Raw genomic sequence first — 12,830 nt, 5'->3', positions numbered from 1 at the left:
TTTCAATTTTTTCCACTGATAAATTGTGAGGATTGTTGTTAAAAGGGGTTATAATAACTCAGAATAGAGCGTGGTCTTCAATTTTCATATTTATTGGAAAGGACTCGCTCAGCTAGCCTGCTCCGACAAAATTGATAAAAAATGTACTTTTGCTCTCAAAATCTGAAAATAGAAATAAAATTTGACTAAATTCCCTTAATTGTCGAAGCTTCTTGTTGCTCTAGACACATTTGTCTTTATCGTAGCAGCTGTAAATGTGGCTCTTTGAATTAAGAAAAGCTGCTGACCCTGAGACTTCACAACTTTCACAATCTTCACTGATGTTGAAAAAGTTTGGAGTTCATGCTTACAGACTGGTTTCAGCAGATTTTTGCTATGCTACTGAAAGGCTGAGGATCACACACTTATCAACTTCACCAGCTGAAGGATCATAGATTGGAGGGTTGGTCAAACAAAGTTAAGCCAACTAAACGCATCAAACTACTGGAAAGTGTCAGAAGGACGACAGCTGAGAGAGTGAAACTTAGGAGTTAGAGGCAGTAATATGCAAATTTAAACAGACTGTCTCTTTTTCATTCCTCCTTAAAATGAACAAGAAGCTGTTTAAAATCTTTATCCATCTTTGACAGACTGCTGGTGTTAGATACATATTATCATTAGTATGTTACTCATTACAATTTTGGAACTTTACTTTGTGTGCTTCCAGTTAACTTTAAATCTCATGCTTGGCTGAAAACGGATGTTTTTGGGGGGATGAATTCATTTCTTTAATCATCATGACTGCTAAACTTAATAGGATGATAAGAAACCAGATTTTATCTCTCTTTTGTTGCTCATCAAGCATTCTCCCAATGCTCCTTAAGGATTAGGAAATTGCCTGATGCCATTTAATAAAAAGTAAAAATCAGTTTCTGTACTGTTGCCCACACAGATGAATGTCAGGCACCCTGGGTTTCAGCTTTATTGGTTGTTGGAAGCCGGGTCTTTGTGCAGGCCTCAACATGTCAGTGTTTATGTAACCATACCCAGTTCTCTGTGGAAATGGCCAATATTTCTGTCACTTTCCTGTTTCTGTCATGGGGATATGCATTTCAGGCAATTATGCTACCCTTTAGCAGCAACACAGCGAAGCACTAAAAAGCTGCGAAGGCAGACACTGTCCAAACAAGCAGAAATTTTGAGCCATAAAAAGAAATGTCCAATGAAAGGCTTTTTGGGGGAAAGTTCAAAAAGTCACTGATTACTACTGAGCTGTCATGCTGCCTTTAGCCAAACAGAAATAAAGCTCTTACACCATACCAGTCCATCTCAATCAATGAAGGCATCACTGGACATTCATTTACTTCAGTAATTCAATTCAAAAAGTAAACTTGTTTATTAAATTGATATTTTATTTGGTTATTTGTGTTTATCTTAATGCTTTATGTGTTCCAGCCAATGAAGAGCTAACATTTGGTTTCTTGGTTGAATGACAGTAAAAGGTGCAGTTGGAAAAGATGCACATTCAAAATCAATAACAGCACTTTTTAAATAAATAGAGTAAGAAATCCTTTCAGAGGTGGGGGGGAATTTTACAATGTGTGGACTTCAGCAGGAGTCAGAAGCCATTTTCACAAAACATTTCCATCATAAACCCACAAAGACAAAGCCACCTTTAAGCTGTCGGTGGTCCTTCATAAATCACAAGTGAAGTTGTTGATTTCCCACACTGCTATATTTATCCAAAAACAAGTCAGCAGTGCAGGACGGCACTCTTTTTCCCCACACCGTTCCTTTCAAAACACTAACGAAATAAAAAAAACTCAAAGTGGCAATCTTATTGTTGATGGAGCAAATGCTTCGGATTTACTGATATTTCTCAAAATCTTCTTCTTTTGGCAGAAATTATTCTGGGTTTTTGGCTTGTAAATCCTGTGGCTATGTGTTCACACAGACTGCATCACTCCCTCGACCCACAGAGCTAACCCAGCACTCTGCAGGGCAGCCAGTGATGGGCTCTGACTACCTTGCTTGGCAAGTAAGACACGTAACAGAAAAAGGTTGACTTCTACCCCTGTGCTGCGTCTGTCTTTTCATAAAAATAAAAAATAAAAACGGAGTAGGCAAAAGGCACTTTAATCCCACCTCGAAGTGTTTTTGTGAAAGCGGCTAAAGCTTCAAGAGAAACCACACAGTCTTATCCAAGGAATGGGCTGCAGCCGTTGTGTTAAGCTGCTCCTAAATCAGTGACAGCGTCAGAAATATCTCACCATGGCAAAAGAGAGAAAGGAATAGACTGTTACTGAGTGCTCCAAACTCCTCTTTTCATATGAAAGTAAACTTTTCATTTTATTCAGAAATCAAGTCATCCAGAAACTGTGAAAGAAGACAGTAGACCAGTGGTCTCAAAGTGGAGTCCTAGAGGGCCAGAGTCCCTGTAGCTTTTAGATGTGTCCCTTGTCCTACACACTTGAATTAAGTCTTTATCAAGTCAAGAGGACTCCAAAGCACTTCACTACAATCTCCCTTTCACACACACATTCACAGCCACAGCTGCCTAGGGCTGCCATGCACAGGTGCCACCTGACCATTTGACCACTACAAGCAGGCAAGATGAGTGAAGTGTCACAACGAAAGAGATTACTTGAGTGGGGAATGAACTGGCAACTCGCCAATTGCAGGGCAAACTACCATCACCATCGTCCAGTCCAACTCTTCAGAGCTCTGCTAACAAGCTAACATTGGAGCCCTGTGTGCTGATGCAGAGAGACATCTAGGAGATTCAGGACATCGGGCCTTGAGGACTGGAGTTTGAGACCACTGCTGTAGAGGTGCAGAATCCAATTGCTTGAAGTCCAGGGGTCAGTGATGACTTGGGAATCATGTCATTGGCTTGTGTTGGTCCACTTTGTTTTATAAAAAACAAAGTCAATATAGCTGTTTACAATATAGCTGTTTACTTTCCAAGTAAACAGCTATATTGACTTTGGTTTTTATAAAAAACTTAATGCTTCCATCTGCTGATGATCTTTACAGCGATGCTGACGTTATTCCTCTGCTCAGTACCTGTCCACTTTGACAACGGTACCAAAAGCTGGTTCAGTGACCATGGTGTCACTGTCCTTGATTAGCCTGTAAACTGGTCTGACCTGATTTTTAGAAAGTCTTTAAGATGTTGTCAAGAAGAAGATGAGACACCAGATCCAACAGCTGAGACGTGGTCAAGGACACTTGACTGCCAGATCAACCTGGGTTGGGAGGCACTGAGTGACTTAGTCAGGAAAGAACGTACACCATGTTCAGAGCAAGTAGTCCTCCATGTAGTTGTTCACAGTTTTGGTTTCATGTCTCTCCCCTTCTCTCTCTCTCTCTCCACCCTCTTTCCTGTCTGTTTGCTGTTCAATAATGGCTACAAGTGGCTAAAAATCAAAATTTCTATTACATCTCAGCAGGAGCAAAGGCTGATCTCCATCCCATGCCTCACTGACGTAGCAATTCATGCAAAAGGAGCCTTGACCAAGTACTGAGTGTAGATACTCGACAGCAGTGGTTCCCAAACTTTTTCTCATGGGCCCCCCCAGTGATTTCCAAACTATTTCTGGGCCCCCCTATGGCTTACAAATAGCTGTCTGGTTGAACGATGTGTGTAAGCAAAGATGGGGTTAGAGAGTGGATTCTTAGAGACTCCCTGTTATACTCAGCCCTGGCTCCAGACGAACAAAAGGAGGGGGAGGGGGAATCCACATTTTTGGGGGCAAAATAAATTATAGCTGAACATAGACAACAACACCAGTAGCCTACAAGCTAATTGTTAACAAGCTTAAGGTGTTGTATTGATATTAGCTAGTCATCTTTTAGCTAACTTTACCTGCATCCAACAGCTTTACTCAACTCAGTCGGTTAGTTTGGGGGAAAAACTGTGAAAAGTTCTTTGCATTTTGCTGGTTTGCTGCCATGATTCTAACACACCTACATAGCTCTGTACAGCAGCAGCAGGTCTCCTTCACTGCCGCACTGGGTTCCCAGTGCCAGCGTTGTAGCACTCATGTTGCGTTTAAAGGCGGCTCGGAAAAACAGGTTACCACATGTTAACAATGGATTAAACAGTTTTAACTGCTGATAAAAGTGACAGAGGACACATATATGGGAAGTACAGAAGCCTCTACTGTATCAAATTGACAGAGGAATAACTGAGAGTTGGCCATTCTAAGGTAAAAACCCAGCGCATACAGTGTTCATGGCTTCTTTTTTTTTCATCGCAATGGCACGGCATCCCCCTAGGGGGCGCGCCCCACAGTTTGGGAACCTCTGCTCTACAGGATGTTTCAGTAGATGCAGTTCTTTTCAATTAAAGTCCTGAGAATCCAAATTTGGGGTTGTCATAAGCTGTGAAGCGTAGCCTCTTAACTGTCACTCTGAAAAATGTCAGTCCAAGAGGACACTGGTGTCCTCAACAGCTCATTAAGAAATAAACACTTGAAAAATATCATATTGCACTATAATATATGGCCTGGACTTCATTTTTTGAGCTAAATTACTCATATAAGTACATTATTTGATGTTGTTGATTTTATATATATATATATATATATATATATATATATATATATATATATGTGTGTGCGTGTGTGTGGAAGTATGCCTACTTTCCACCTGACCAGTGGAAAGTAGGCATACATTTGTAGTGCATCATTACGAAATGGTTTGCCTCCACTTAAGTAAAGCACCAAGGGCAAAAACTAAGACCTTCAAAGACCGAGGTGGACTCACATGGTCCGAATTCAGATGACCCAAAATGAAAGAAACCTCTCTTTTCCTTATTCATCTAAACCGAGGCTAAGCATAGATTAGAAACCTATCTGTTGTGCTCCCCATGGTCTGCAATACGCAGTCTATCCACATTAGTTCTGATCACTGGCTGCCTCCAGGCTTTCTCCTCTTCCACCCTTCCCTCTCTCCTTCCCTCTCTTTGTTTACCACATAGAGGTTGATTTATGTCGGCTGCACTTGGCAGAGTTGGGTGGCGTGGGCGAGATACAGCAGCTGAAGTGGAGCGAGAGAGGAGACGGCGAGGAGGGATGAAAAGAGGGAAAAGTAAAAGGCCAAATCGGAGTGATGTAGCGGGGGGAACGTGGAGAGATGAGGACAGGCTGAAAGAAGGAAACTAAATACAGAAGGTTTGGCGAGAACAGAGACAACGGGAGGTTGGGGGCGGGACGGAAAGAGGTGTTGTGCCGGCCTCAGGTGTCTCCTGCTGATTTGTATCTTTTATGATGCCTTCTCTACGTCAGAATCCAGGGTCTCTCGTTTGGTTCTCATCAGTCTCATTATGTAAAATCATGTAAAACTTAAATAGAGGATGATTATTTAGAGCAAAACTTTCTCTTTTTTTTCATATTGTTCAGTTAGGTAGGATGTTTGTTGCACTGTAAGACAGTCGCCCTTAAGATCAAAACATGATTATGAAACAGCAGATCGGGATCTCAGGTTTTTTGTTTTTTGTTTCCAGGTATTTATATCTCGCTTTGTTTCACAACGTCGTGTTTTGTAGCTGAAAGCATTTTAGGTGCATGAGGGAGATGCAACTAAAATGCATCTCCCTCAAATATCTGGTTGGAACTAGATATTTACATACATCGAATAAAAAGATGCAAACATGAAGTTTAACATGAAGTTAAATCAGACCGAACTTTTCTTATTTTAACTTGGTTAGAATTACCAAAATTATTTTTTAGAAATTATTTTGCATCTTTTCTCAAATTCAAAGGCTATACATACATTTTGCTCAGCATCAGGGACAATGTCTTTTAAAATGTATGACTCGGGTCAGAGCTGTTGGGATGACGATTGATCTGATGGAAGGAAGACGTAACATCAAGAACGGAAAGTTGCACAGAGAGCAGTGTGAATGATGCTGCTGAATGAGATCCATTTCCACATTGATCAGCTCCATGGGGAACAGTTTGATTGATACACTGCCTTGTAGATGTATTTAAACCCCTTGACCTTTTTCTCATTTTCTCACATTGTAGCTACAAGTTGCTATTCCCTCTTTTGGGATTTGATTTGATAGACCAACACAGAGTAGCACATCATCAGGAAATGGCAGGAAAGAGAGGCGCCGTTTTCAGTTATTTTGGGGTCGTTTTTTTTACTATTTTTGGATATTTCCCTGCCAGCTTTCCACATCTAAAAACCGACATGTTTGTTTGTTATATGAAAATAGTTTGGATGGAGAGCATCTGTGAGCAGGTGCCAATGTGATTTTGGTCTAAACTTTGACTTTGCCATTCTAACAAAGATCTGGTTTGATCTAATCTAAACCAAGTACAGCTTTAGTTTATTTTACAAAAAATCAGAAACAGGCTAGAGAGCAGAGCAAGTTAATAATTCATGGTGGCCATGGAAACACAAATAACAAATTCCATCCGTTAAAAAGCTGCTCAGCTATTTCACTAAACGAGAAAAAAATGTTTTCTCTCCGTGGTTTCGGCAGGTTAAAATCAGACAATTGTCGAGTCTGCATGACTCACCGTCTTTCAATAGACGCCTGCAGCACCTGTGAGGAGAATTCATCCCAGTCGCCGCTTCACGGCTTTCTGAAAGAAACCGCATAAAAATCTACATCTCTTGCTTCTCTGTCTGTGTTTCCCTGCAGCTGGTCAGCTGAGCCAGTCGGCTCATTTCTCCCTGCAGCTGCCCTACACTGTGCTGGGCCTCGGACGCAGCGCCAACTTTCTGGACCACCTCTTCGTCGGCATTCCCAGGAAGCCTGGAGAAACGGTGAGGATGCATGTTTAAAGACACAATGGAGGCTGGGAGTGGGGGAGAAAAATACAGGCTGCGTAGTTGAATAGATTATTGTCTGTGGTGGAGCAAAAAAAAAAAAAAAAAAGTAAAGCTCAAAAAACATCAGATTTAAACCCCCAGGTGCAAGTTTCCCTGGAACACGAAAGCTGAAGTTAAAACTCCAAATTGAGTTATTTCTGAACAGCCTGTGTCCCTTCTGAGCGCTGCGTGCCATGCGTGTCTCTCCCACTTTATGTCTCTGCATTGAGAGGGGAGAAACAGCCGCGGGACGGCGATATCCAGAGCCAAAAAGCTGTCCAAGAAAATATCAACTCATAGAATAATTCATGAAAACGTTTAGCATTTCAAAGTCACAGGCAGAGAGCAGAAGTTTTGTTTCTGAACTCAGCTTTTTTATGTCAAGGAGCTGGATGTTAGATTTTCTTCATAAAATAATAATAAATAAAAAAAATAAGAAACATCTTTTCGTTTATTTATTTGCTTTCCAAATGAACGCAGAGCAGGAACAGCTGAATCTATCAGAGTAATTTGAATTTTTCACCGTCATTTAAAGCTTGGTTCACATTTTCTTTTGCAACTGTTTATGCAAAGATGTGATGCCTTGTATCAGCTGTCAAGGAAAGTGATCAAACAAGATGTCTGCTAATGAGAGCAGCTCATTAGATAATGTGGGAAAGGTGCCATGCCTACATCTTTTAAACACCAAGTGTGTGTGTGTGTGTGTGTGTGTGTGTGTGTGTGTGTGTGTGTGTGTGTAACAGCTGAACCCAGTTTAAATTGCAGCAACAATCAGTATGGAGTTTTTTCCAGTCTTCCATTTCTGAAATCAATTTATGGGTTATTTTCCTAAACACTCACATTTTCACATTACTTTCCTTCGCTTCTTCTCCTTAATGAGCACCGGTGAAGTATTTTCACTCGTCATAAGCAATGTTTCTCCATATCTTTAGAAGAGGCATGTTTTCTGCCTACACCTCATTGCAGGTGTTAAAAGGTTTACTTTCAAGAGTTTAGTTTGTATTTAAAAAGAAAAAAAGGTCGCAAAATTGAAATGTATTTGGACACATTGTGGGAGATGGATAATACAGGACTTTGTGGAATGTTTTCCAGATCTAGATATGAAATTCTCACAGTATTTTACAAAAGCAAAATCAAAATGATCTCATTTCATGCACTTAAAACAGAAAACCAATAATTATTCCAAAAGTCCAGTCCCCCAAACCTTTGGGTTTTGCGTTAGGGTTGGTAAAGTTTCAGTGAATATAGTACATCCCTGTGCCATTTGGGAATTATCCTGACTATCAGCTAATAATGTTTGATACAGCTGGCATCCTTAGCGAACTTAGGGTCCATTCACACTAGCCCTGTTTAGTCCACTTTATCAGAACTCCAGTCCGGTTTGTTTGGGGAGGTGGAAATGCCCAATCAAACTTTGATGTGGACCAAAAAAGCAAACTCTTTTCCGTCTTAAAACCCTGGAGTGAACTCTGGTGCGCTTTGAATGCATATGTGAACGCCAAAAACAGAAAGCAGACTATAGCACAGGGCATTCTGGGTAAATACAACCAAAATAAACATTTTGGTGGGAGAAGTGGTTTTTGGAGTTTTCCTAAAGAGAAAAGTGGAATCATACAACCGCTAAAATCTCACCACCCTTCACTGTTGTTCACATTTTGTGACGAAGGTACGTGCGCTCGTGTCTTCTCCTGAAGTTTTCATGTTGTTTTCTGAAGTAGATCTAAGTTCAGCGCCACCACAGGTGAGGAGTGGAACAGGTTTTTAAAGGGTTTGGTTCATTTGACCCAATACAGCGTGAAAGCAAACCGCACCAGCTGAAAAAGTAACAAATGTTTCAAGTTTGGTCCCTAATCAAAACGAGTCTACTGAACCACCAGGCGTGAAAAGACTCTAAGTAAGAGAGTTAGTCGGCACACCTTTTGTTTCTACACCTTTACTCTAGTTTTTACAAGTAGAAATATTTCCAGACTCATAAATTTGTCCTTATGGATACATTTAGAATTTTTAAAACTTTTTTTTTTTTTTTTTGCTGTTTTTGAGACTAATTCTTTACATTTTTTTATAACCAACTCATCAGTGCATTTCTGTTCAGAAGTGCCAACAATTCAATGTTGTCACATCCTTTAAAACAAATCTTTAACTTCTTTGGAAGCCCATGATGCGTGAATGACTACTGAAGCCGCCCATCTGTGCATCCTGTCGGATGAAGTGCTAATGTAAAACTAATACGCTAAACAACAGGAAGCTTGTGTTGATGAAATTTATTCATCTCCCACATTTTTCTACTTCACTCCCATAAATGTCATCACTCTTCAGCTCGGCTCCCTCCCCATCGCCGCATCCATCTCCAGCTCTGTTTCCTCTCCCAGTACACTTGTCGCTCTGAATATTCGGAACAACAGAGCCCTTTTTCTCCCCTCCCGTGTGGCACCAAGGTCTTCGTCAAGCAGCTCATTTAAATTGCAGATGACTCAGTCCGACAAACTCTGAAGCCGTAGTGCGCCCAAAAACTCTCAGCTTAACCAGGCTGCTTTATTGTCCCTCTTTTCAGTCCTTTTTTTTATCCCTATACATTTTTATATCATCTCGTGTTCCTAGTTTCCCTCCTCCTTACACATTCCTTCTACAAAATGTCTTAATGAATGCCTAAAGATTCAGTCTATTATGCAAAGTGGGCTTTTTTCCCCAGCCAGAGGGTCTGGAGAGTGGAGGGACTGCATTAAATCTACAAAGTCTTTAATGAGGAAAAGCCGGGCCCCACTGTAAAGAGGACGGTGTTTATAAATCCTTTCCACTGTGCCTTCTTGACGCCTTTGTTAGGTTTAATCTTTCTGTTTATCTACGTTCTTGATCTGTCTCTCTGACTTACGCAGTAGAAATATCTCTATATTTAACAGTAATAAACAGTAAAATTGTGACGGGAAAAATTCGGAAACTATAAAACAATTCAAAACCATTAATGTGATGTAAAATTAATCTGAAAATAGTAACTTGTATATTTTACATTTCTACGTTCAATTTATGGTTTGTTTTCATGTTTGTTTTAGGACAGTGCTGTTTTCCAAAAGTTAAAGCATTTTCATCTTTGAACCGTAACTCAACGATGTCAAAGAAAAAAATGTTTTACCCGTTTTACTCAGCTGTCGGCGTTTTACTGTTGAATTAACTTTTCTTGCACTGAACATTTGATCCAATCTTTGCTTTCCGACCCTGACTTTTGTAATTTCTCACCTATAGAAACGTTGCAATGTGACGATTATCCTGCACCTGATTGCCTACAATGGCTACCATTGGTTTTAGCTGCCAGGTTGTCAAAATAATGCACTAAATCTTAAATATACGAATGATAAATGAAGAATAAAAGGACGACAACATAATAAGGTCCAAGGGCATCACATTTCACTGGTCACTGAAAGGTTTTCATAAAAGTATGAAACGGGTGTTATGCTAGTTTGACGTTGACATCCTTAACATGTAGATGTGCTGCAGAATTCTGTTTCTGTTCGGTTTGTAGAAATAAAGGAAGGCAACCCACACACCACCTCCGTGACAGATCATCAGAGAAACAGGTGTTAAAAATAAACACCTGCTTAATTTAAACTACTGCTGCTGCTGTGTTCAGATGATCACTTAATAATATGAGAGTAAACTTCAAGCATGAGAACATTATGTGAAGGACTGAATGTTCTGTTCTTGGTGTGGGTAATGTCTGTGTGTTTTTAGGTGGTGAATAACATCGAAGTGTCTGAGGATACACTTGATAGTAATGTCCGCTCCGTCAGCCAGTGGAGCTGTTGTCAGTCAGTTTCTACGGCTCAGAGTGAGAAAAAATAATAATGCGAGTGGTTTTGAGTTATTCTTCTATTGTGTTTCTGTATTATTTATCCTGTTGCTGTGGCGCACTGTGCTAAATTAATAATACCTACACCTCCAGGTTTCATTTAGTTAAATGAATTGTGCTGCTGCAGCAACATGGCCATGGATGGCAAGTAAAGGAATAATCTTTTTGCCCTCCAGCCTGTCTGCTGTGTCACTGAGGAGGACGGTCTGTGAAACGTGCTTGAATGTCTACCATTTTCCGTCCGATCTCTGCTATCTGTTACTACCTCTTCCTCTGTGAGTGTCTCTCCTCCTGCTTACTTATCTTCCACCCAGGGGATTCCCTCTGCTGCTCCAAGTGGTTTACTTCACTAATCAGTCCCCTACTTGTCACTCTCACCCGCCATGTCTGAATCCGCCTCTGTCGGCTCTCTCTGGTAGCGGCGCTACTTTCCCTGGCTTTGAACCAGGCCGTTTCTCTCTCTCTCCCTCTTTCTCTCTGAAGATTTGGGAAGGTTTTCCTTCTCCAAACAGCCAGATCAGATCTGCTCCCAGACAGCAGCAGTGGAGGCTGACTCGCCTCCATCGTCGCCCAACCCTCCTCCACCCCCCACTGACTGCCACGAATGGTCGGCGCTTTCCGAGGGCTAAGCGACAATGGCTGGCGGCAGGAGTGTGCTTTTTCTTGTTTAAAAAAGCAACGCCTTTGCTGCACGCTTATTTAAAATAGCTGTTAGACATGGTTCCCGCTCTGGTGTTGAGGAATGGTGAATCGCAATTAAGAAGCAGCGGAACTTCCACATTCTGCCAGACTGGAAATGTTACAGATCTCTCCAGCTCTGAGCGCGGTTGTGATCTTGGGATCTCTGATGTGATTGCCCCTGTTGCCTCTGGTAACGCTGAGCTCATAAACTGTAGCTCTGGCAACTCTTGATCCTAAACTGTCTTCATTCTGTATTTTTTTTTTTATTATAAATGTTGAAAAAATTCAAAAATTTGAATCCTACATGGACTGTAAGATGTCTGGAAAATCATTTTATTATTTTTATCATAATAAATTAGGGCCTGGTTTTGAGCGTTTTAATTTTGATGAAATAATCACATAGATTTTAATGAATTTAATATTTTAAAGCATTTTTTTTACTTACTAATGATCAGCTGAACCATTTGAATGGGTTTAATATCACTTTGCACCAATCTGATGGTTTTATCACCTGTATAACAAATACAAAACTACAAGTGTCTTCATTGTTGAGCTCATATGTGTGTTCAATAATTTACCAGAAAAAAGGCTTTGAATTTAAAATATTGCTTATTTTATAAACATAGTTTATCAATATAGTTGTCTATATTTGACTGTAAATAATTATAGACTCTGCAATAAAAAATGTTTTAAAAATTGCAAGTTCCAACACAGGTAAAACGCGAATATTTGTTGTTGCATGATAGAAAAAGCAATATTATATTTTAAAAGCAAAAAATGTATATTTAGATCATGATCTCTATCTTTGATTTGCTACATCAAACTTAAGCTTTTTTTTCCAACTCTGTGATCAGTTTGGTTTCTAAGTTACTGATGGCGTGTAAAGATAAGTACAGACTCCATCAAAAAATCAAATATGATTTTTTTAATTATCATTTTTTAATTTCTTTTTTATTTGCTCCTACTTCCTTTTAGATCAGGGTTGTAAATTGAGTCTATGACTTTTTTAATGCTTTTGTTTTTGTGGTTTATCATCCAAGATTCTTACCTAAGAATCTGTAGATAATGGAGAATAATAAGGTCCAGAATCATATTTAACCAAACACTACAGACCTGATTTACATTGGTCCACAAGTAAGCAAAAATAGTTACCAACTTACTTTGGATATACTGCTGAATCCAAAGCCAGTTTCAGCATTGAGTTGTCATGATTTGTGGAACATATTAAGCTATAATTATATTAAAACATAATTATATACATGTTTTGTATTGAAATGTTTGTAATGTAAGAACACATTACAAACATAGAAGCAAGGAGATATTTTTTTTATTATTTTCTTCATGTTTCAGTGAAGGAAAAGCTTTAATTTCCCTAACGTTTGAACTTTGCAGCTCACTGATGAGGTCATTTTACGTTCTTTACGTTTTACGATATCAACTTCAGGTCATTTAGTTTAACTTCACCAGTCCAGTAGTCCTGTTTACTGAAATCTCTTTACAA

General features: G+C 39.8%; 1 protein-coding gene across 1 annotated transcript in view; it reads left to right on the top strand.

Moving 5' to 3' along the window:
• The window catches only part of itfg1 (integrin alpha FG-GAP repeat containing 1), a 181,951-nt gene that overhangs the window by 151,371 nt on the left and 17,750 nt on the right, over positions 1-12,830 (top strand). The window contains exon 15 of the mRNA XM_015038579.1: positions 6,638-6,762. Coding sequence (XP_014894065.1) covers positions 6,638-6,762 — 125 coding nt within the window. The remainder of the gene's footprint in view (positions 1-6,637; positions 6,763-12,830) is intronic.

Source organism: Poecilia latipinna, unplaced genomic scaffold (genome assembly GCF_001443285.1).
Source record: "Poecilia latipinna isolate Pla-1442-1.1 unplaced genomic scaffold, P_latipinna-1.0 Scaffold446, whole genome shotgun sequence".
Lineage (NCBI taxonomy): Eukaryota > Metazoa > Chordata > Actinopteri > Cyprinodontiformes > Poeciliidae > Poecilia > Poecilia latipinna.
This window is presented reverse-complemented; position numbering and strand designations above follow the sequence as displayed.